The sequence below is a fragment of the Stegostoma tigrinum genome, chromosome 5, assembly GCF_030684315.1.
Source record: "Stegostoma tigrinum isolate sSteTig4 chromosome 5, sSteTig4.hap1, whole genome shotgun sequence".
Classification (NCBI taxonomy): Eukaryota; Metazoa; Chordata; class Chondrichthyes; order Orectolobiformes; family Stegostomatidae; genus Stegostoma; species Stegostoma tigrinum.
Genome location: NC_081358.1, coordinates 93,976,931 through 94,002,202, shown reverse-complemented (window position 1 = coordinate 94,002,202; position 25,272 = coordinate 93,976,931). Strand labels below are relative to the sequence as shown.

Sequence of the window (25,272 nt, the reverse complement as noted above, 5' to 3'; positions counted from 1 at the left end):
CAAAATCGCAACTCTCCAGTGTGATGAGGCAGTTCCAGGCTGATAAATAGTGTTACATGACTGAAGGCTTATCAGCAACAGCTCCTTTTTTACAAAACAATTCATAAGTGAAAGTTGTTGAAAAGAATTTCCAGGAAGAGGGTGCGTAATCTGAGTGAAGCTTCTTTGATCATTTAGGACTCTGAGCAATCAATCTGAAAACTAGTCCCCAGTCGGTTTTATTTGATCACATCTTTTATTGCGGGTTCTAAACAGACTTACAAACACTATTCCTTCACTAGTTGTGTACAAACACATAAGTGACCGACTGTGCACATAGTAAATTTTGATTCCACCCCCCGTTTTATCTGTTGGTCTGTCACTGGTATGTCACCGATGCCTCCTAATGCAATAACTGTAATATAAACAGCCTCTGAACTGCAAACGGTTTCCATTCTGGAGTCCATTCACAAGTCGATTTGTTCGCATGTCAGAACACAATGCAGGACAATGTAAAGCAGCTGCTTGTAAGTACAAGAAATGTTCATAAGTCAGGTCTTTAAAGTTACTGTAATGTCTGGGATCGCATCTGGATGTTCATACATTGGGGATCCATTCTGACCACTAGCTGAACTAACTTTTTTATTTGTTCAAAGAATGTGGCTATCACTGGCTAAGCCAGCATTCGTTGGCTGCCCCTAATTATCCTTCAGAAGCTAGTGAACTGCCGTCAGGAACTGGTTCATTCCAGTGGCGGTGTAGATATAGCCAGAGCACTGTTGCAAAGGGAGTTCTGGGTTTTGGTCCAGTGACAGTAAAAGAATGGCAATACGTTTTCAAGTGAGGATAACGTGTGGCTTGGAAAGTAGTTGCATGTGCCAGTGTTTCTTACATCAGTTGTCTTAATGGTAGAGGATGCAGGTTTGGAAAGCACTATCAAAAGATAAGTTTGGCGAGTTGCCACATTACATCTTGTAGATGGTACACGCTGTTGCCACTATGTGTTAGTGACAGAGGGAGTGAAAGTGGAAAGTGGCTGATGTGGTGCCAATCAATTGGGCTGCTTTATCCCAGATGTTATCACGCTTCTTGAGTCTTGTTGGAGCTGAACCCTCCAGGCAATGGAGCATATTCCATCACACTCCTGACTTGCATCTTTTAGATTGTGGAAATGATTTGTGGGGTCAGCGTTCACAGCCTCTGGCCAACTCTTGTAGCATTGATATATATGTAAGAGCCATAAGACATAGAAGCCAATGCTGTAGCAATAAAGGCCAAGTCAGGAGTGTGATGGAATGCTGCCCACTTGCATGGATGAGTGCAGCTCCAACAATACTGAAACTCAGCACCATCCAGGAAAAAGCAGCCTGCTTGATTGGTACCCCATCCACCACCTTCAATGTTTACTCCCTGCACTGCTGGACTATTGTGTACTAATTACAAACTGCAGTATTCACCAGGGCTGCTTCAGTCATACTTTCCATAACTCTACCACTGAGAAGGAAAGAACAGCAGATGCCATCATCTGTAAGTTCCCCTCCAAGTGCTGCACCTTAGCAATTTAGAACTGTAGTTTGTTCCTTTACTGTCACTGGGTCAAAATGCTGTAGTTTCCTCCTTCACAGCATTTAGGGGAAGGCAATGGCCTAGTGGTGTTATCGCTGGACTGTTAATCCAGAGACCCACATATTATTCTGGGGACCCAGGTTCGAATCCCGCCATGGCAGATGGATGAATTCATTGGGGAAAAAAATCTGGAATTAAGAATCTAATGATGACCATGAGCCCATTGTTGATTGTTAGAAAAACCTATCTGGTTCACTGATGACCTTTAGGGTAAGAAACTTCCCTGGCCTGGTCTCCATGTGACTCCAGACCTACAGCAATGTGGTTGACTCTAAACTGCCCTCTGGGTAATTAGGGATGAGCAATAAATGCTGCTTAGTCAGTGATGCCCTCATCCCATTAATGAATAAAGGACAAAAAAAAGCTCTCCACCATCATCTCCATAGTATTAGGGGATTGGCAGCATTTGTTGTCCTAGCCAAGGACACGCACATCTCATGACTGAATAAAATAAAATCTATACTTTCTTAGTGTTGTTACCTTGAGTAAATGTCCCAAGGCACTTCACAGTGCAATACAAAATAAATCATCATGTCACTAAACCATAGAAGGAGGAATTAGGTCAGATGATCAATGGGTTGGTCAGAGTGAAGCGAGGTGGAATGATTTCATGAAGTGAGAACAGAATTTTGGAAGACAGTGGCAGGTAGACATATGAGTGGTGGAGCGAATAGAATTAGTGATGCACAGGAGAGTAGACATGGTGGGCAGACGGAGCTTGGGGGATTATGGAATTGGAGGATAATACAAACAGGAAAGGATTGGGCCATTGGAGGCTTTTGAAAAAGATGATGAAAACTTTCAAATCAATGTTTTGCTTGACTAGAAGCCTGTATCGATCAGTGCACACAGGGCAATAAGTGAACGTGACTTAGTATGTGTCAGGGTTTGGTTTGGCTCATCTCCAGTTTATGGAGGAGTAGGATATGGGAGAACAGGTAGGAGAGCATTGGAGTTGTCAAGTCTAGAGCTATCTAAGGAATATATTGGATTTTCAGCAGCAGATGAACTGAAACAGGGTGACATCTGGCAGTGTTGTGGAGATGGAAATACGCAGTCTTAGTAATGGCACGAGTATGTGCCTGGGCTGTTATATATTATTAAGCTAGTGACCAATCTGGTTCAACGTGATATTTGACCGTATGAGGGATTGTGCCATTAGATCGGGTAGAGTTTAAAGTAGGAACGAAAGACAATGACTCAAGTCTTTGCAATTTTTAATTGGTGAAAATTTCTACTCCCCGAGTTCTGGATGTTGGTTAAGTAGCTTGTTTAGTCAGCAACAGTGAAGGAGTTGAGCTTGGTAGGCATGAGATAGTGCTGGCTGACAACAGCTATGTGTGAGAATGAATGGTGTGCTTGCTGATTGTGTCACTTAGGAACAGCATGTGGATTTGAAGTTGGGAGGGGATGCGGTCAAGGCATGCACTGGTTAGGAAGGAGAAAATGCCAGAGAAGTTGAGGAGTCAGGTCAAGATATGATCTGGTAATTCGCACCACAACAACAGTCATGGCAGGATAGATGGTGGAAGAGATAGCCAAGCAGCAAGGTCACCTAAAGGAGAAAGATGCCATCATGGTCTCAAGTGAGTGTCCGTCATAGCCATTATGGTAATGCAATTGCCTACAATAATTGCCAAAAACCTTTTCACGTGTGAATAGGTGTTCTGGTGGGAGAACCAGGTAGAGACCGTTGGCAGAGTTCATAGGTCCACAGTGGGAGGCACCCATTGTACTGCAAAGGGATCAATAGCCAGGGTTGGGAAGGTCACCGAGACAATGGGACAAACTCATTGGGATTACTACTCTAGTTGGGAGAGTGCATCGGGCCATAGGGGAATGTACAAACATGAAGGAATATGCCAATGGCTTTGTGATATTATCATTTGGACTGTTAGCCAAAGACCCAGGAATGTTTTGGGACCTGGGTTCAAGTCTTGAAACATCAGAATTTGAATTCAACAAAAACAAATCTGGAATTGAGTCTAATGGTGATCATGCATGCATTGCTGATTGTCAGGAAAAAAAAAACCCATCTGGCTCACTAACATGCATTAAGGAAGGAAACTGCAATGTTGTTGACTCTTAACTGGCTTCTGGGCAGTCAGGAGTGGGCAATGAATGCTGGCCCAGCCAGCAACGTCCTCAGCCCATGAATAAACAAAACAAGTGTAGTATGGACATGGAACCAATTCAGGAAATGCTGAGAGAAACTCAACAGGTCTGCTGAGCAGTATCTGTGAAGAGAAAAGCAGAGTTAATCTTTAAGCCTAAGACTGTGTTTCTCTCTCAACAGATACTAGCAGACCTGCTGAGTATCTGTCAGCACTTTTTCTTTTGCTTACAGATTTCTAGCACCTGCAGAATTAATTGTAATCGAAACAGTTGAGAATGGGATAGACATCAAGGAGTAGTCTGTGTAAAAGTGGGTGTATGCTGTGGAGTTTGTATGAATTGGATTTGCTGTAGCTTGAGTGTTGATGAGGTTAGCTGATGCTGCTGAATCTGGAGGGTTTTGTAATGGGAATAGCTTGTCTAGATAAATAGAATGTGAATTTTGGTATTCAGGCGAGGGTGCAGAGATTTTGGTGGAAGTTGATCTAAATCTCTTTAGTTAGCACGACCAAGGGTATCTGCAGGTGAGAAATGTATAGCAAACCTTCAGTTTATCATGTCCTTTGTACAGAAATGTTATAGTTTGTCATATTTGCAGAATGCATCATATGAAGGAAAATGATGGCATGTTTAGCTAGTGTTGGCATGGAAACCAGAGCTACACTCCTGCCTTTTGTAGAATTGCAGAGCAATTTTCTTTGCTTAAACTGTCACTTCTGCCCCTGGTAGGGAAGGAAAATTTCTCCTGTGTATAACACGAAATCAAATCATAATCCACTAGATAAGCAATGGCTTTAGAATATCGTTGCAGCAGTAATAGCCCCCTACTTATTCAAACCAGTTAATGTTCTACTTGTGATAATATTTAATTTCCTTTATGGCAAATTAGAGTACCTTTTGAATCAACAAATATTTGATTAACCAATCATTTTAGACTTTTGAGATGACCGCTCGTTGATTAACAGTTTGTGTAGTCATATCCTGTTTCCGGACTGGTTAGACCATCAGGTGTCATTGTGTAGACCTGAGTATACTGACTGCAATGTTGCCCCAGCTGACTGAAGTTATATGGCAAATTCTGCATCATGCCTCAGCTAGGAACAAAGGGAGTTCTGCAAAATGGAGAAGAGATGAGGTCATTGTTACCTCTGCTAAGCATATTAAAAAGTTGGCAGGAGGGATTAGTGTTTGGCAGCAGCAGTGACCGGGCAGGTGGGGGGGCACGGTATGTTGGGAAGGTTAACAGAACAACTCGGTTACATCGTCTATCCAATTTCACGATGCACCAAAGTCAATGGAAAGGAAAGTAGGGATAAAAGGGACGCTGATTCTGTTTTCTGCTACTGCCAGTTTCCCACCACTGACAAGCACCAGTTTTATATTGATCTTCAGTTAAATTTTACCCCAAAATATGTTTGAACAAATTAACATCCTCAACTGTTTGGAGCTTCTGCAAAGCTGAAATACTGCATAGAATAAACTACAGTTTGACTGATTTGGCACATTCTTTTACAGTGTAAATCTCCCTGTGAATAGGTCACCTCTTGCTGGCAGCATAGCAGTTGCAGCTTAGAGTTGGCTCCAGAGAATGTCACTGCTAATTCTTCATAGTTTCCGGCTCAGGATTAATGTGACATCTGCAAAAATGATTGCCTGTAAAGCCTCAAATGCTAATTATTACACGGCAAATTTAGTCACTGCACAGAACCAAAAGGATTTATTTTCTGACTGCATCAGCAATAAAAATAGCATGGGAATTTGGTATGATTTTGGAACTGTACAAAGATACTGAAGGCCTCAGTGGTAAAGCTATCTTCATTCCTAAATGATTGGGTTCATTTAAATCCACACCACAGTTTCTCTAATTTGTTAAAGATCTGCTTGGCAAGCATTCCCTTAGCGTTAAAATGGATGCATTGGCGAACTTTGTGTTTGGAGACAAAGAGATTTACACAGAGCAAATTATTTCTCTGTAAATGCTCCATTGCTATGATTTGAAGTTCAATCAGAGCCTCAAAGCGACGTGCTTAATGGCTCTCTCATTTCGAACATTCAGTCAACAAAACTCCCAAAGCTTGCTGACTTAGCTGCTTCCAACCTGTTCATGTCTATGGATTTGGCATTACCATCTTCTGAGGGAGGAGAAATTGTCTTCTACTCCCCCGGATGATTGCAGCGATGTGACCGCTGCTGAAAGTGCAAACATATCGAAAAGATCAGGCACAGATGTAATATCTCCCATTTGCTGTAAGTCTGTTGATCTTCCCTGTGGAGACTCTCTCATAGGAATAATTGCCATTTGCCAAAGGTGGCACCTGAGGAGTGAGAAGCTAGTGTCTTCAGTGCAGAAGAGTGGAGGAGAAAACCAGCAGAGTGTGAAGGCATGGATATTTTCCCATTCCTCTCCCATTTTACATAAAATGCATAAAAGAAATTAGAATGTTATTCCGTACCCTTACTTTACGCCTCAATAGTTTGACCAGGTTTCCCAGTTCTTTGGGCATTCCTGTTGAAGTCTCAAGCTAATGAGTTCCAGATGATATTTCAATGGCTTGCCGCCCATTGTTCAGTATTTACCCTGAGTAATCAGGTTCTGCTCGCTGCCTTATAAACTAAGCATTCGGAGCCACATAAAGTACTGAGTTGGTCACTGCACCGCCAAAAAAAGGAACTGTGTTATTCATAAAACTGAGTGGATTTGTAAATAAAGGTAAAGTGGAACGCCAGTGGGAACTCGCTGCTGTATGCGAAGGAAAGCAAGAAATCTCCAGCATCTTTTTCCAAATTCAAATTCAGATATTGCCCTGGACTGACTGTGTATGTCTTTTCCAATCTGCCTTTAAATATGCTTCCTGCAGGATACAGGAAGTGAGTGATCAGAGATCCATGTTGGATGTCTCACTGGAAAGCCCTATGATTTGGATTCACTGAGTGCCTGACAAGTTCAGACATTTACGTGAAGGTATTAAGATGTGGTCAGAGGAATATGGGCAAATATGGCAGTAGAGATCTGAAAGATTTCTGATTAACCTGAGTTGTCATTGGCAAACTGTTTGAAAAACTGACTTCCGTTTGTTGGAACACAAAAGGCCCCATTTCCTCAAGGATCATAAGCCAACAACAAGCAAGTGTGCAAATTGGTTCATCCTGGAGCGCGCACACCAATGAGTCAAGGGTCCAAGACTGACCAAATGTTTTCATTTGTAACAACACCAGAAAGGTACAAACTCAAACAATGCACTGCAGCAACCCACCAAAGTTACTTGGAACTTACTCTCCTTGGCAGGAGTCACCCGCCCCTGTCCAACTCAGGCAAATTGCATATGCCCTCGTTCAGCAACATAAAACTCCCAAAATAACACCACTGTGGGAGCTTCGACCAGCACAAGAATTGCAGTGGACTCAAAGGGGTCAGACGTGCCATGCTGAAATGCTTGTGACTCTGAAATTGCAATATGTAAAAGTAGGCTCCTCAGTATTATGTCAGAACAGTGGGGGAGCAGGAAATGCATGTGGTCTTGATAGTATTTGCTCATATTGCAAGATGGGGCTTGGATTAGCTCGGCTGGATGGATGGTTGGCTTGTGGAGCAGTGTGATGCCAACAGTGTGGGTTCAATCCACAAGCACTGGCTGGGGTTACCATGAAGGACCCTCCTTTTCAACCTCTCCCCTCGCCTGTCTGTGATGAGAGAGCAGCCCTATGGCCTGGTAAGATTACAGAGACTTGGCATATTGCAAGAATGCAATTTTACTTTTACTGAGTTTAAACCTCGGCTATACACTCTGTTCAGCCACACTGGCAATGTAAGATGTACAGAAGGGAGTGCTGTTGAAGGCAGAGGGAAACACTTTACATGGCGAGGGGTATGAATTCCTTCCCTATTTCTGCCCTTCCCCCTCATTGTCTGCTGCTTCCTTCCCTCGGGCTGAATAAAGATTTTGATTTCTTTTCACTTCATTTGATGCCTTCACTGTCATTTCGGACTTGGCTGTAATCCCATTTTTTTTGAGCTGTTGGTAATGGAGTTTTGCTGGCAGCATAGAATGGTGATTGCAGTTTAGCAGCTCGTTTCAAATTCTGTCCAGCTCCAACAGGAAAGAAAATGAGGTCGGCTGTAAAACAGGCTGCCGATTCACTCTCGCCTTTTTCTAGCTGCCAGCCAAGGTGAGTTTATATCCTGGGTTCTCTCGCTTGGGTTATAGAGCTTTTAAATACAAAAATAAAAGTAGTGAAATGACCCGACTCCAAATTTACTGTGTGAAGTTAAAATAAAATAAATCACCAGACATCTATTAAAATAGTGGTCAGAAGAATATTAAATGAGCATGATAAATTGTTCTTGAGCACAAGTCACAAAGGAGTAACTTCTATCCTCTTGAAACTGTCAAAATCTCGCAAACAATATAATATTGTAGAGTGCAAACATTTTATAAAAGGAACTGAATCATAGGAAAATGTGATTTGAAGGAACAAGTACAGGCAACTATATTCCCAAAGTTGGATCTGGCTGAGTGCTTCTAGTGTGAATTGAAACCAATTCTTAGTGATTTATTAGTGCTGTTTGTCTCATTTCCTTCTTGATGGTGTTGCTGTAATATGGACCATGTGGACCTTCTCCTTGGTTTCTTTGCAGTAACTAAGGAATGTTCAGTATGACTGAAAGCAGTTTTTCACGTTGTAGAAAAAAATTGGGAACTCTATTCAAATTTCTGCTGCTGGAATCCTAACTCTATGTAAATCTGTTCAGTCCTCACCCCTGCACTTGCAAACTTGTGCTGATATCCAATCAAGCTGAAAGGTAGTTTTAAAAATTTTGAGGAGAGTCTGGCAGGCTGACAGTTAATGACTTGTACTTTTATTTCAGTCTCTTTGTATAGACTAATCTTCTTTGTGTTTTATGGCTGCTTTTTACAACTGCCTATTAACATTATGATTTGCGTACGACTGACACACATCCCTCTGCCAGTTCACTAACGTTTGCGAAATATTCATTTTTTTCTGATTTTCTTCCATTTCCCATATTTTGATCTCACTCTCTCACACGCGCTCTCGCACACACATGCTCTCTCACTCTCTCGTTCAATCTCTCTCACTCACACTCTCGCACTCGCACTTACACGTTCGCACTCTCACACTCACACTCCAATCCCATCTAACTGTATCAGCAGGAAACTTAGAAATGTTGCAGTCAGCTCCCTGATCGAACTGATTCATATAGATGGTAAGTTGCGCAGTAATTTTACTTCATCCCGCTTCTCACTATGAACACCAATAATTTAATCTTTCATCACACATACCGTCCTCTCTTTGGAGGATCATTGTTTGTGGAACTTTTCAGGGATCGTTGACGAGAAGGGATTTTTCAGTCAATGGAAAGCTAACATAGTGCCAAAAAACCAGAAAGATCTCACAGAATCTTTCATTGACATTCCAAGTTTTAAATCTTACAGTAAAGAAAAGACTCACATAACTATATTTTTGTATGCACTATAATCTAATTCCTTGGCGGTTACTGGTGTTCTGTAAGAATAATTGTAGCCAAGGGTCATTTCCACATAGCTTACAATGTAAACCCATTCATTAAAACACATGGTTAGGGGCATAATTTCCAAAATTTTTAATCTGAGCAGGAGAGCCTCAGTGGTTTCATGTGTTTCTCATTCTTGTTCAATCAGACAAATTTATCACTACCTTAAGCCTCCCATTTCCCAGTAGACGATTCACGCTACACAGTACACAGAAGGTTGGTACGGTGAAAGGTACACAACAAAATATTGACTTTGCCCTCTGTTTAACAGAACAGGCTAGGGATACTGTTACTTTATAAGATGATGACAAATCTATACCATTACTTGTGCGATAACAGCTTAGATCGCTGGTTAACTATTTGAAGACTAATGTTGTGTCTTAAAAAATGGTTTCAACTGTGCAAATTAGACAGCAAAAAATTTGTGTTTATCTTCTCTCATAAGTGATCAAAGTACATTTGGTGAAGGGAGAGAGGGATCACATTACTATTTAATGAAAATTGAAATGCATGCTTTCTCTTTATTCAACAATATCACCAGACTGGTGCAAGTTTCCAGCACTGAAGGAGGATATTCAGCCTATCTTCTTTGCACAGTGCTCTTTATTAAAACGACTCAGTATTACTCCTTGTGCACCACTGTCTCTCTTCATGGCTTCATATCTTCCTTGTAACTATAGCCAGTGAAACCCATAACCCATGATTAAATAACAAAGTCTGCCTTTTCTTCAAAGACATTCACATTTTCAGTATGGTTACTGATATTTTAACTACATTTTGTAAATGATTACAAAGTGTGAAGCTGGATGAACACAGCAGGCCAAGCAGCCATGTTGGCCAGGGAACAGGGTGGTGTGTTAAAGTGGAAGGCAACAGGTAGCTCAGATAACAAAGTGTGAAGCTGGATGAACACAGCAGGCCAAGCAGCATCTCAGAAGCACAAAAGCTGACGTTCTGGGCCTAGACCCTTCACCTCCTAAGATGCTGCTTGGCCTGCTGTGTTCATCCAGCTTCATACTTTGTTATCTCGGATTCTCCAGCATCTGCAGTTCCCATTATCTCTGATCACTATTTTTGAAAATGATTACTTCACTGAAGATATCTCATGCAGGGTTTTCTTTTGCATTTAAGAGTGAGAGAGGGGGAGTTTTTGACTTCAGTACCTGGGCCATTTGTTGGAATGGTTCAATCACTTATAACAAGGTGTTCAAGTTTCATCCCATTGGGGTGGGGGGGATAGGGTGGGGGGAAAGACTCATCAGCAACTTTATAGCCTTTTGATCAGAGCAATGAGAGATTTTTCTTGGGAGCCAAATGTTGTAGACCAGAGGTCCAGAACATAGGACATGCCTTACTTTGGACACAATAGAAGAGAATATGGAGTAAATGAACAAAGTTTGGTTTATAGAATCATACAGTGCAGAAGAGACCGATTGAGTTCGTACTGCTGTTTTTGTTCCTGATTTACAGCACCTGCAGTTTTTCCAGTTTTTATCCCATATGTGTTGACTGGCAGGAAAGGTGAACTCAATGACATCTCTGGGATTTTGTTTGTTATATTTAACAATTGATATTACAAAGAACAATAATCCGGCGATGATTGACAGTCGACCAGCACAGCGTTTGGAACCTGTTATAAATTGAGAGTAACAAGAGTTCAAGTTTGTTAACTTTAGGTGGATGACCTTTCATGAGCATTCTCCACTGTTTCCACAAATGACATGTGACCTTCTCAGTACTTCCTATGTTTTATTTCTTCAGATTTCCAGTACCTGCAATATGTAGCTTTTTTTCTCCCCGAGTTGAGTGTTGTAACTAACCACCTTATGCCATTAATGCAGTGAGGCCATTGCATTGTTGAGCTTGTTGACGAGGTGAAACCAAAGTGCGAGTGACTGTTCGTTTCTACTTTTCTAGGATAGTGCTAATCAGTGGCAAGAGATCCTTCTGCTCAGTGTTTTCAGTAATGCCATATCGAGACAACAGTCAGACAGGGTGAGTATACACCGGGCATTATGAGAATTCAGCCGACTATTGTTATTGTGTCTTGTGTATTGAGAATATGAAAATAAAGATATTTTGTTCACATTTCACTCTCAGCAATACAACGCATGGTTCATGAGCTGAATAGGCAATGTTCAGAATTTTGCATTCCGGTGTGTGGAACATTTCTGTATTCAAATATCTGCTATATATTAAGAAAAACAGTTTTTATACTGTGCTAATTTTATGGCTAGCTAGTCTGCAACCTCTAACACCTTATTATGTGAATCAGTGCTGTGATCCTGGAAGCTGTCATTATGTTTTTCACATGTAACAAATTACCATGTCAGCCTCCATGACATGGAACCATGTATCCAGAAGGCTTATGTGATTAGGAACATCCCTTGCAGTCATGCCTTATGACTCCCATGAGGTATCTGCAGACAGAGGGTGAGGACAAAAATAATGAGGCCTATGGGTTTGAAGTGTCATTTAAGTGCTTGGTCAAATTTTGTGGAAGCCATACAGTTGAGATCACAATCATTCATAATACTATTAAGCAGCACGATATGACAATGTTGCTAAAGAGGTAGAGGACTCTCCATCCCTACATCAGGAGCAGGAAACACAAAAAGAGAGGAGATGGAGCAAGAAAGCCATCTGCCTTTCACCAGACTAAAGAAGAAGCACCATTTCAGTTAAACAAAACAAAAACTGTAGCAATCTTCAGAATGGTACCAGTAGTTGTGAGGGGGAGAAAGAAAAGTAAACAGAAGTTTTAAAACGTTTGTTGGTGAGAAAGGATCATTAAAAGTCTGATGGGACAGTCAGGGCTCAGTGACAACACTCTTGCCAAAGCCTCATAGGTACAGATCCAACCCAAAACTTCGAGCGTAAAATCCAGGATAGTACGGTGCAGTATTGAAGGAGTGCTGCATTTTCAGAAATGCTGGGTTTCGGATGAGAGGCCTAACTGCGAGCCTGTCTGCGTTCTCAGTTAGATTTCAAGATTTGAATTAGGACCAGGTCTAGGCCACTCGGCCCTTCGAACCCTGGGCAGTCACCCTGATTCTCTCTACCCAAGGAACGGTGCTGGGTATAGTCCTCCCTTTCCCCAGTATTGGTGCTAGTTCCTCATGACCTGGAACCCACTGATACTGCACCAGGCTTTCAGCTGTGCATTAATTTCTCTAATCTTATTTCGCCCATGTCAATTTGCATGTGGCTCAGATATTAATTCAAAGATTTTTTAAAAATCATAATTTTAGTGCCTGAGCACTTTCTCCCATGTCCCTAGTCCAACCCCCATACACTAGGCCATCACATGGACTGCTAACACAGCAAAACCTTTGTCAGCTACTGACAGTCCCCATTGCAGCCATTGACTCTCCCAGGCTGACCATTACCCATTCCTTTGTCTGTTCAACTGTTATTCTCTCTGTCTGGGCTCCATCTCCACTTATTGTGTGGTCCTCTCTATCTGCTCCTGCCACCCCTTCTCAGCCACCCCATCGCCATCATCACCAACACTACCTCCCAATCTTCAGTAGATAAACCAACTTCTTAGCTACAATCAGTTCTGAAGTAGGGTCACTGGACCCGAAATGTTAACTCTGCTTTCTCTGCACAGTTGCTGCTAGACCTGTTATTTCCAGCAATTTCTGTTTGTTTAATCCAAAGATATTGAAACGCTGCTTCTTTCAGTGCCTAACTCCTGATACTGACTATCCCAGAACACTTCCTTTGTCCTGCCTATGTCGTTGGCACATTGCATGGACCATGGAAACAGGATCCTTCCACTTCCACTTCAACTTTCTCTCCAGCTTTAAGTAGATTTCCTGAATCCCAGCACTCGGTGTGGTGAACCAAGATCAAACTCTCTGACCGTACTGTCCCTTCACTGGCACTACATTTCTTTTTGCCTTAAGATTCTCAAAAGCAGCTTGGCCCTGTGCTGACCATTCCATCTTTGCCTCTTTCTGTAACAGATCTGATGAAGATATAGGTGTTGTGCTGAATTTGGGCACGAATTTCCAATGAAACTCACACATTCCCAGAAATCTGGGAATAAGCTTTAGGAGCTATGAATTCTATAAGAGCCTTCCCTTGCCTTGGGGGGGGAAAAAAAGAGACTATGAGAGTAAAATTGCAAGGAACGTCGCAACTGACCATAAAAACTTCTACAAATACGTGACGAGAAAAAGTTTTTTAGAGAAAAGATGTAGTCAGAACCCGGGGTAATTATAATGAGAACAAAGAAATGAAAGAAGAACTGAACGTGTATTTTGGTCCTGTCTTCACATGCTAGAGCACAGGTAACCTCCTAGAGGTATTAGGGAACCAATACATCAGCATGGTTTGAAAACTGGTTAACAGACAGGAAACAGAGTGGGAATGAATGGGTCTTTTTCTGAGGGGCACTCAGTGAGGTACCACAAGAATTACTCCAACTAGTTATGATATACATAAATATAAAACATAGAACATTACAGCACAGTACAGGCCCTTCGGCCCTCGATGTTGTGCTGACCTATCATACCGATCCGAAGCCCATTTAACCTACACTATTCCATGTACATCCATATGATCTGGATTATGGAGTCGAATGCAACATTTCCAAGTTTGATGATGTCACGAAATTTGGACGGGATTGTGGGGAGGATGCAGTGAGGCTTCAGGGTGACTTGAACAATTTGAATGAGTGGGCACCTTATGGCAGATGCAGTTCAACGTGGCTAAATGCAAAGTTATGCATGTTGATGTGAAAAATGGAAGATTATCACTTAAATGGTGATATATTGGGAAATGTGATCATAATTCCTTCTCATTCTTTTACGCCTCTGCAGGCCTTTTGTTTTGGGAAGTCAATGCCGCAATCAGTGGGTTGATTGGATAGTTATAATCTATGTAAATTCTAGTCAACCCATTCTATTAAGGAATTAACTGCTGTGAACTCCAGCTGCTTTAACCAGGTTCAGCCAGGTCATTTTGCATAAGATACTGAATCTCTGTTTCCATCTGAACATGTTTATCTGGGATTAATCAATAAGGAGGAAAAACACAAAGTACATAGAGAACCTCTTAAAGAAGAATCACTGGACCTGAAATGTTGACCCTGCTGTGCCTCCACAGATGCTGCCAACCTGCTGAGTTTCTCCAGCAATTTCTGTTGTTGGTAATCTACAAGGATATTGTTTTATCAGTACTGATTCCCTTAAATCCATATCATGTCTGGCTAACAAAGTAAACGTAAACATACCTCAACAAACGGCCTTGAATTTCTAACGTAACCTGAAATAACTGTTAGCCTTTCTCGAAATATGAAAACAAGTTATTTAGCTGTCCTGGTATTTCAGCATTGGCCAGTCACATTATAGGAGGTTCAGTTAGTGAACAATCTACCTTACTTCTGCGATCTCTGTCATCCTGCATTACTCATAATCTCTGACATACCTTTTCCCAACTTCTTCTCTGTGATGATATTGCAGTTCTGTGTTCTTTTGTCATATTTGATTCACCTTCCTGCAATCTGGAATATCTACCAGATAAGATATCCCCCTAACTAGCTTGTATGGACCACTGAATGCCACTTTGAGGTTGACCTTGTAAAGGGAATGTTAATACGTGGTCTTCTATTTGAAATGTTCTAGTTCTAGTGTGTCTGTCAGCCCATTCTTTCAGTTCTGCCTGTGAAAGATTTAAGTGCTCCTGTGTTACTTTATATGCTGTCAGTCTCTCTGAAAACATGGACACAATCTATCATTAAGGATTTGTCTCTTTGCCTTTTAAAAAAAACTTGATCATTTTTAATGATCTCTTATCTCATGATCTTAGATCAATTGAAATTGACTAAAGCCAGAAGACTCATCAGGAGAATCTCTGAATGCAATTCCAGTGGGTATTTGTGGCAGTCTGCCTTAATCATTGCTTTGACAGAATGACGATACGTCTCCAAAATTCCATCTGTTTGCAAGTGATAAGTCGTGAACTGAACGTTCAAGTTATATCCAAGTTGTTGATTATGTCCTGAAAAACTTTCTCTGTGAACTTAGAATCTAGGCCTTGTTAGATTTCAATGGTAGCCTATAAGAATTTTTAAAAGTTTTTTTTTAAAGCTGAATTAATTTTTCCACCACTATGTTACCTGTAATTAACCTTAAAGGAATAGGTTCTGAAAATTGGGTTATTGTAGCTACACCTACAACATTTATACTGGTGTTGTGCCTTCACTTTACAGTAATGGTCTTTGCAGTCCCACTACTTGGCATGTATGGTGTTTTTACAGAACTACACTCCATCCTTGAAGTCCTAACCAGATAAAGTGCCTGATGCTGGATTTATTTTATTTTATTCAACTTTTTAGTTCGTATTTATTTTAACCTAACCACCACTTCCACTGCTATTTAAGGTTTTATTATTAGAATAGACTTTGCGCATTTCCCAGTCACTGACGAGACACACCCAACTGACCTACGCTAGAGGTTCCTAGTTAGAAAAAGCAAAAGAGCACTTTCTTTCTTCCTTCACCTAACTCACCCAACTCCCAGCACTCTACTCAGTCAGCCTTGGTGCTCAGTTGCCTTGATATGTCTTAAATTATATGCTATGCATTAGCTGTTTTCAGAAAGAACAGTAAAATTCTCCTTTGATGTGCTGGCTACTGTTTATCCTCACCAACGTTACTGAGGTAGACTATCTTTTCATTTACATACTTCTCGTTGTAGATCCTTGCATTTTGTAAATTGGCTTCCCCATACCGACATCAGTGACTATACTTTCTAAAGTACTTCATTGGCAGTAAGGCACTTTGGAATGTCCTGAGATCATGAATGATGCTATTTTTATACGTTTTTTTAAAAGTTGAAATTATAGCTAGAACATAAAAGCAAAGTTGTGAAGTTCTTACCAGACAATAAGGCTGCTGTTTCTGGTGACAGTTTAACCCGAGGATCACCACACCTCAGGCCTGGGGAGAGGTTGATGTCCTTCATCTAGAACATATTGACAACTCAATTTAAATGGAATGATATAAAGGATGGAGAAAGCAGTTTGTTTCCTCTCTTTAGATAAATTTATGTTTTGTGACTTGATATTGAATGCTGTATTTTGTTACAGTTTAATGAACAAATTGGATTCATTTTATTCCTGACACATCATTTATACTTTTGAAAGTGAGTTGGAAACAACTCCATCAAGACAGACATTTTTCTAGATCTCTTGGTTTTTGAGGAGATGATGGAAATTGTGGAAGAAATCCAAAAGTGATAACTTGCTCTTAAATAGTGCTTTATCACATTGGCAGGTCACCTCAAAATGCATTACCACCAAACAAAAAATAGTCCTCACTGTTGCTACATAGTCAAATGCATCAGCTAATTTTCAGGCGGCAAAGTACAGGCTTCACTTGTTGCAGAGAGGGATAATGCGCTCAATAGTTATTACCTTTTTAATGTTTCAAAAAAGTATATGTTTAGACAAAACAAACCTATTTCAAGCTTGTAATGTCTGCCTCTGGTCACAAGACATTGATGTGCATGATATCATTCCAAATCAGCAGACAAAACAAACATTAAAATCATCTGCAGAACAAAATTTAGCTATCATTTTCGGACTCCCAAAAAAAAACAAGACTTAAAATAACACTTTAATTTGAAGGTTTATAGTTATTTAGGCTTGTGTTGAATTGCATTGTGAGTGCACTACGGAAATAACTTGTTCTGCTGACCGTTACTTGGTACATAAGCTGGTATGGACTTGCACCACTGTCAGCCCAAAGTGGGTCCCAGTGTTGAACAGTGAAGATAAGGAGTGAAGTCTCCTTCTCCAGCCTGTCATCCTCCAACTAGCAGTGATAAACATGAAATCTGTGGCCACTATTGGAAGGTAACAATTTCTTCCACTTTTAGTCTGGTATTTTGGAACAGTCTCAAGGGCTAAAGTTCGTTATTCAAAAAAGGAAAGATTGGCGCAGTAATTGGATTTGTTAAAAACGGCCTGAAAGTGCTTCACAAGGAGCAAATCACCCTGAAGTGAAGCGTGTGCACTCCTGTTTGTGTGCAGCAGGATTTTGCAAATGGCATTAGTATCAAATAGTGTTATTTTTGGACTTTTGATTGGGGCATGGTGCTCAGCCAGGGCACTTGGGGAACACTGGGCTCTTTATATTGTGCTTTTAATTCTTCAATGCCATTGAATGTAGCTAAACAAGTTAAATCCACCTAAAATTGCAGCATTCCCTCTGTGCCACACAGGAAGTGTTAGCCTGGAAGATGTTCTTCAGTGCTGATAGGAAGCTTAGGTGCAGAGTTGAATGGAGTGAAGGGAAGCGACGTGAATCAGTGCCACTCAAGTGGAAATTGCTGCAATTAATGTTTTAAATCAAGTGATTTTTTGTCAGAACAAAAAAATACCTGGCGAAGGATGGTATATATATTGATGAGGGTGGGGACGGAAGAGGGTTAGGCTTGAAGAGAATAGTATACATGGAGCCCATGCATGCACATGCACACACACGGTAGGCAACAAAGACATAGCTGAGGCAGAGATCATTACAAGTAGGTTGCTAATGAGAAGTGTAAATGGTTGAAAATGGTTCGGCATGTCAACACGAGCAAGGGCTTTAGAAAAATTAACAAACAAGGATAAGGGCCTTCACACTCTGAAATTGTTAAACTTGCTGTTGAATCCTGCAGGCTGTAAGGTGCCTAAGCCTAAGGTGAAGGGTTGTTCTTCCAACTTGCATTGAGCCTAGATGGGGCACTGGAGCATCCATTTCCACTTTGAGGTGAACTAGAGGGTACACAGCTTGTGTTTTTGAATCCTGAATAAAGGATGGCCAAAGCAACTCTGTTATTTTGAGATCTGGGAAAGAATGAATTACAATTGTATACCTTGGGAAAATTTAGTTTCAATGATACAAAATCAGAAGTTGTTGGAAAAACCCAGCGGGTCTGGCAGCATCTGTGAAGAAAAGTCAGAGTTTCTCGACTGTGGACGTGGTGGTGTCCACAGGTATCTGCTGCCCCATCCTTCGAGATAGAAGTGGTCATGGCTTTGGAAGTCACCAGCATGGTACCTTACAAAGCAGAATCAAGGGAAATGAATTTTAGATGAAAAATATTGCCAGCTGTATTTTTAAGCATTCGTTGTAAATTATTTATACAATGTACATGCCATGCACAACTCCCCCAGGCCGTATTAAAACACCACTGAATATGCTGTATAAATGACCCTGAAATTCCTCAGGGAATCTGTTGATTTCCCTGTAATCCTGGCAGAGTTCTAACGTAGATCGTCAACCTGAAACTTTAATTTTTACTATGCTACCAGAGACTTGCTTGGGTAATCCATCATTTTCAATTTTCACTTCAGATTTCTCACATTATGGTATTTACCTTTGTATTAAAGGTGTGATTTTTTGCTGTTCCTGCAAATTTCCTCAATACCTTTATAGATTATAACCACTGTCTTCCTCTTTCAGAGCGCATGATGGCTGTGAGGCATATGTTGGACTCCACAGTATGGTGGTGGCTAGTTAGCTGTGAGAGCAGAACTCTAGTGACCACCACAAGAACTTCAGTGGGTTTCACCATCATCTCATTGAGGATTCTCAGAGCCTATTTTTATATTTTCTCACCAGCTTGTTCAGATAATGTTAGTGCACACCTCTGGAGCAGGTGGGACTAGAACCCAGGACTCCTGACTCAGAGTAGTGTACCGGTGACCCATCTCCAACAGTTTTCATTGTTGTTCACTTATTATCCACTGATGTCTAATTATAGAGTAACCAGACAACTGCAGAAATATATTTTCTTCTGCTTAGAGCAGATGGCAACACAATCAATCCGATATTTGCAATGTTTGATATAACCTGGCAAAACTATTTTGTTAGAGATAATGGGAACTGCAGATGCTGGAGAATCCAAGATAATAAAATGTGAGGCTGGATGAACACAGCAGGCCAAGCAGCATCTCAGGAGCACTGCTATTTTGTTGCTTATCAACATCAGCAGTTTCCTGATCCCCTACTTGAATGATTTTCTTTTCTGTTGGTCCCTAGACTTCAGCAAGGACTTCTATCTTTCAGCCAACTCTGGTCTTCTTACCTTCCTTCGAGAAGGTGCTCTCCAGCAATCAAGGTCCTCTCTCAATAATGCCTCAAATGAAATTGAATCATTGCCTCCACACTGAATGGTGATAACCAGATTCGCAGTTTTAAAAGTGGCAAACTACTGCTTTACTAGGGGAGAAGACCTCAATTAAATCTTTAGGCATGGTATTGGATTAGAAGTACAGCTTCAGTGAATGTTTATTGGGTTTTCTGCACTGTGTAATTTTCCAACATATTACAAGAGACAATTGTGTTTATCTTCTGAATAGGGCCCTGACTATTTTATGTACACTGTTTATAAACAAAAAGGAAAAAAATGATGAATTGTGTGCTTCATTTGTATACAGCAAGCATGACTTTTTTCTGCCTGAAGTTATGCAATAACTAGGAGCTTTCAAATTGGATCATAATGCAAATTAGTTACTAATGATCAATGGTCGTTGCTTTTTATCCAGTATAAACGACTGCCTCCTTAAGTGGAAATGATCTGCACTGTTATGAATGTCATAAGATAATGAAGAACTAAACACCATTCGGTCAGTGAGGCCATCCAGTGATCTATAATCCAATTAAAACTGTAATGTTCCACCCCATCCAATTTAGTCCCATAAAGAAATTGAAGAACTGCCATAAAAATTCTGCATTGATAGTTTATAATGTTTGCACATCTGTTGACAAGTTGCAAGTTGCTAGACTACTCCTTTCCATAATTCTAGTTGCTTTTGAAACTTTGTTTTGATGATCATTTGCACTTCTGGTTATGTGACAACAAACTCGGAGTCCAGCAACACAAAACCCAACAACAATGCGTTTGGATGACCATATGAAGGCTATGATATTCTGTGAGGATGGTTATGGTATGTCTTCAAGGTATTTTTCTGGTTATTTCCTGTTGACTCAGTACATTTCTTGGGAAGGCTATGAAAATCTGGCAGGACAGAGTTTGTTGAATGCCTGGCTTATATGTTTAAGACTTCCTCAATAATCCATTACCATAAGAATCATGAGCAGCATTCAGTTGCAGTGGGGTGTACAGTAAGCTGAAGCCGATGAAAGGAAAATGTTTTGCTGAGTCTTGGAATTGCTGAGAGAGAAGTGCAGCTCTGTGAGCATGGAAGGTGTGTGGACAGAGCTTGCCATATCTACAGACAGAAGAGACACTGACGACTGAAAGTCTTGAGAGAATCAGATGATGCTGCTGAGAATGAGCTTAAACTGATTTTAATTAACCAAAAGGAGAAGTCACTGAATGATTTGAAATAAGAGAAAAATGGTTTGAAGCCAAGGACCAATGGAGGCATGTAATTGGTTAAGCCTGCTGAGAGGTCCAGGGGACACTCAGATTCCTGAAGGGACTTCAGGAGATTGAAAACCAAAGGATAACAGAACAAGGGACAGTCATTGCTATTTGGAAAGGATATTGAGCAAGATTTGTTTTTAAGAATAGAAATGCTGGCCAAATTTCTACTGAGCATGTTGAATGTTGCAGGTCTGATCTGGAGATGGTCTGAAAATACACTGAACTAAATTTCAATTCTTGCCTTGACATATTGCAGTTGACTTCAGTACTATCCAGGCAATTACAATACAGAAGCTAGGGAAGACTTTCTAATGGGTTTGCCCTTGTATTGTTTATAATAACTGCCTTTTATTGTTTGCTCTGAGACAGTTTGCCACTGAAAACCGACTTGTAGTCATCTGTGTGAGATGCATGACCTGGCAATCTAAGTTAAATTTTCTGGAGGGTAGTCTCTTTGCTTTTAAGCCCAGCGTGGAAGATGTCATTATTCCTGTTTGTTTAAATTTTCACGTAATTCTGTGTCTGAGGCCAGGAGGAAGGGTTCCAAAGCCAGAGATTAATCAATCTATTTCTCTGCAGCACAGAAATTTTACAGCTGTATATATATTCTGTCGGGTTTTTCTGGTTGTAAATTTCTGATTGCAGCTTTTGTGGTGGAAACTGTCCATATCTAACTTATCATGCTTTAATTATTCCCTGTCACCACTGGGGGTGCTGATGTACCACTGCTGAGCAATTGTATTTGTGTGCAGCATGACATGCAGTTTCTGTATTGACCAAGGAATTCATAATCTTGGATTGAATTCTGATTGTGCAGCCAAATTGAATTGAATTAAGGTATCCACCCCCAAGAGTTAAATGGGAACTCAAGATTAATGCTTTCCTAGTCCAATTCTTCTCTCCTTATGGTGCCAATTACGGCGGTAGATCAGGGAACCCCCTGCAGAGACTGCTCTCAGATGCTTCAAATAAAGTTAAAAAGCTATATGTTACGATTCCATGCCACGTCCAATGTACCACTCTCCATATAGTGAACATTTTACTATTAGGTAGTAGTTTGCTCACTGCTATTTGTTTCTGTAAAAAGTTCGTCATTAATCATCTTGTACATTTTTATCTTAAAACAATCAGCCTCTATCCAACCAGAACAATATTATTAGCATTTCTTCTGTGTGAGCACTACAACAACATTACACTACGCGGTGCATGTCAATATTATGAAGCACCAGCAGAACAATGCCAGATCTATTAAGGCTATGCCGGAAATCCCAGGAGATTGCAGGAGGCACATCGAGCGCTATCAAACTCCACAGGTTGCAGTGTAGACTAAACATTAGGAAATTAATGAGCAGGCTTTGCACATCATTTCTGTGGTAATTGTATTGCACACAATTCCTGGACCTTGCTCATAATTCCTGGATCTTGTACATGTAATCTCTCCTTTCTACACCTGAGAACCAACGCAAACAGAATGTTGGCTCCATCGATGTGACTGGAAGTCAGGAAATATTAATCTTCCTGGAATCCTGAGAAGCAGTCTGTAAGGGGTTGACGTAACAGACCTGTGTCCTTCAGAGCTTAAAAGCACTGACCTCCAGTGCATGGGAGGGTGGGAGATTTCCCATCTCCTAAAATCTGGGTGTAATTAACTAACTGGCAACAAAGTTAGAGTTTTGAAATGCTTGTTTACTAATGAAGCTGATTTGTGTTGGCTTTTGCTCAGTGGTAGCAGTCTTGCCACTGAGTAACGAAGTTGTAGGTTTAAGTCCCAGTCTCTTGAGCACATAACCCAGCACGTTATGCCAATGAAATACTGACAGTGTGCTGCAGCTTTTGAGCTTCCTTTTTTGTTGAGGCATTAAACCAAGGTCCTGAGTAACCTCTTAAATAGGTGTAAAAGGTCCCAAAGCGATATTTGAAGAAAAGAGGGGTGGTTCTTTCCAGTGCCTTGACCAATAATTATCCTTAAAGTCACATCGAGTTAACAGGTTGCCTGATGATTTATCTTAGGGCTCTGTGCAAATTGAATTTGATGTTACAACAGTGACTGTTTCAATAAATACCTGTGGATCAGTAGGCCTTGTGACATTTGAGGTTGTGGAAGGTACTTTGTAAAGCCATGTCCCTATCCTTTAGTCTATGTTTCAGGGTTTGGAAACTGTAGGTCACAAGCTGTGAAATCGATAGAGATTTAGATTGAGTTTTGATTGCTGGGGGGCCCCATAAAATGGTTGAGATTTCCTTTCCTTTGGTTGTCTGAGGGCCCGTTGTCGCTATAGCTGCGGCCTGCAAACTGCTGGCTGTTCACCACCTCAGGACGAATTGAGCAATTTTAAATTCCACCCTCAGCCCTTGTAATCTTCACTCTGGGCTTTTGGCATTGAAATGTGGTCACCTTAGCAAAAATGGGAAGCACTGTTTTCTCAACAGCCTAAGCGTTGGCAAGAGAAAAGGCATCCCTTTGACTGCTTGGTAAGTGAGAGTCCATCCATCTTCATTTTGGGATGTTGCCTAAAGATGATGCTGTGGCTGTGAAAATGTACAGTCGGTTACCAGACATTTTAATTACCATAGCTGTGGTTGTTTTAACGTGGAGGCAGTTTGTCTCCCCACTCATTTCTGTTTTAAGGTTAAGCTGATCCAGTCACATCTGTATTAACTGGCACACACTAGAATCCAGAGGTGCTAATTAATCAACAATGCCAGTTAGCCCTTTGTAGGTGATCATAACAGTAGAAATTGAACAAAAACACAACCTGACGTGCATTGCAACTTGTGGAGCCTCTCCACATTTCAGTCGTTGAGCCTTGTAAATACTGCAGGCAGAATATATCAACCCCCAGCCTGTTCTTTTGTAGTCACTGCAGGCTGACATCGTTGGTATTTTGTGCAGTACCAGTGATGTCCGGGGGAGATATTAGAGATTCAGTTTGGGGGAGAAGTCCCGTTGTTGGGATAAAACCAGAAAGAAATAGGAGCAGCAGTCGGCCACTCACCCCCGCAGGCTTCCCCAACCCCCTCCTGCTCTCAAACCTGCTACGCCATTCGGTAGGATCATGGCTGATCTGACATTCCTAATGTCCACTAGACCATGCCAGGTAGAACCAATTTTGCTGAACTTCAACATTTTTCTTCTTCTTTTGCATTTTCCTGTTTGCTTCTTTCTTGACCAGGTGATGTCATTTATGGTGACATAGCGCATGAAATCTTTGTACTGTCACCCCCCAGTGGCAGTTCTTCATATTTGTCCCTGGACGGTGAATATCACCCCTGAGCTTGATCATGTTCTGATCTGTTCATTCCACTGACAAGAACTCTGGATGACTCTCCTCCTCTTAGCCCAGATGCTCATTGAGACAGCTCACTGTCCGACATTTGCTCACTGAACCCAATTCAGGGATTGAACTCAGCTTATAGGGGAGTTCTTATATTCAGAATTGATTGTGCAAACATGAGTTATGACGGTAAAACTTATTAAGTTTATTAAATGGGGCTTTATGGAAAAAACCGTCTAGCAGACTGTTTGTGAAGGTGACTGCAGGAAATGCCTTCTTTTCTTCTTGGAAGTATCTCAATGATTAAATTTGTTTGAAGCGCACCAGACAAGTCTACACAGTATTTCTTTCTGTAGATTTGGAAGAGAAGCATAATGGGCTAGAAATTAAGAGTGGGTTATTACGTTATGGAATACATGAGTCACCACTTAAAGCACCCACATTTAAAGGGACCATCTCTTGTGTTACGCCCAGAGGGTGAACACTAAAATCTATTTACATAAGCATCAATTCCAAAGTTGCCTGCTATAGCTTCTTCATTGCTGTATTAATCTTAGCTGAAAGCCATTGTGCTTTCCCACTGCGTTGGACATCAAATGGTTTGAAGAGAACATTCCGTCTTTTACTGTGTATGTAACATTTTGGGTTTTTTTAAATGGTTATTCACTTAAATTGTATTTGTACATTTCCTTCCTGTCTGCTGAGATCCTCTACTAGGTGATGGCTTGCCACTAACTGTTGGGACTTGCTGTATTTCTTGATGGCTAAAGTCAAGGTGTGGGTCAAGTACATGTGCCAGGCTTGCTTAATGCTTCATTTATATTTTATACACCTTTGTAATAACTTTACTGATGAAGGGCCCTGACCTGCTGTGCTCCTCCAGCTCCACGCTGTATTGACCCTGACTCCAGCGACTGCAGTTCTTACTTTATCCAAGTTATTTTAATCTGCATTTAGTAACCTCCAACATTACTTTTTAATTACATGCCTAATATGATTTAAATATCTCATTACATTCTTTTAAAATGCCAGCTTAATTTTGAGAAGATTTGTAGCTCAGGTTGAGGTTCTGGATGTGAGTTTGCTCGCTGAGCTGGAAGGTTAGTTTTCAGACGTTTCGTCACCATTCTAGGTAACATCATCAGTGAGCCTCGACGAAGCGCTGGTGTTATGTCCCGCTTTCTATTTATTATTTCTAATTTATTCTATTTCTATTAATAAATAGAAAGCGGGACATAACACCAGTGCTTTGTCGGAGGCTCACTGATGATGTTACCTAGAATGGTGACGAAACGTCTGAAAACTAACCTTCCAGCTCAGCGAGCAATCTCACATCCAGATGTCAGCTTAATGT

At 40.9% G+C, this 25,272-nt stretch overlaps 1 protein-coding gene across 6 annotated transcripts in view; it reads left to right on the top strand.

The window, feature by feature from the left end:
• cables1 (Cdk5 and Abl enzyme substrate 1) overlaps positions 1-25,272 on the top strand; it is a 142,762-nt gene that overhangs the window by 60,750 nt on the left and 56,740 nt on the right. For 4 of the 6 annotated variants that reach the window (XM_048528405.1, XM_048528406.1, XM_059646149.1 and 1 more), the window contains exon 4: positions 11,168-11,245. The exons of 1 other annotated variant lie outside the window; for it this stretch is intronic. In XM_048528405.1, the coding sequence (XP_048384362.1) occupies positions 11,168-11,245 (78 nt within the window). Of the gene's footprint in view, positions 1-7,778; positions 7,888-11,167; positions 11,246-25,272 lie in introns of those variants that run through there. One more of the 6 variants, XM_048528407.1, reaches the window with a different exon arrangement.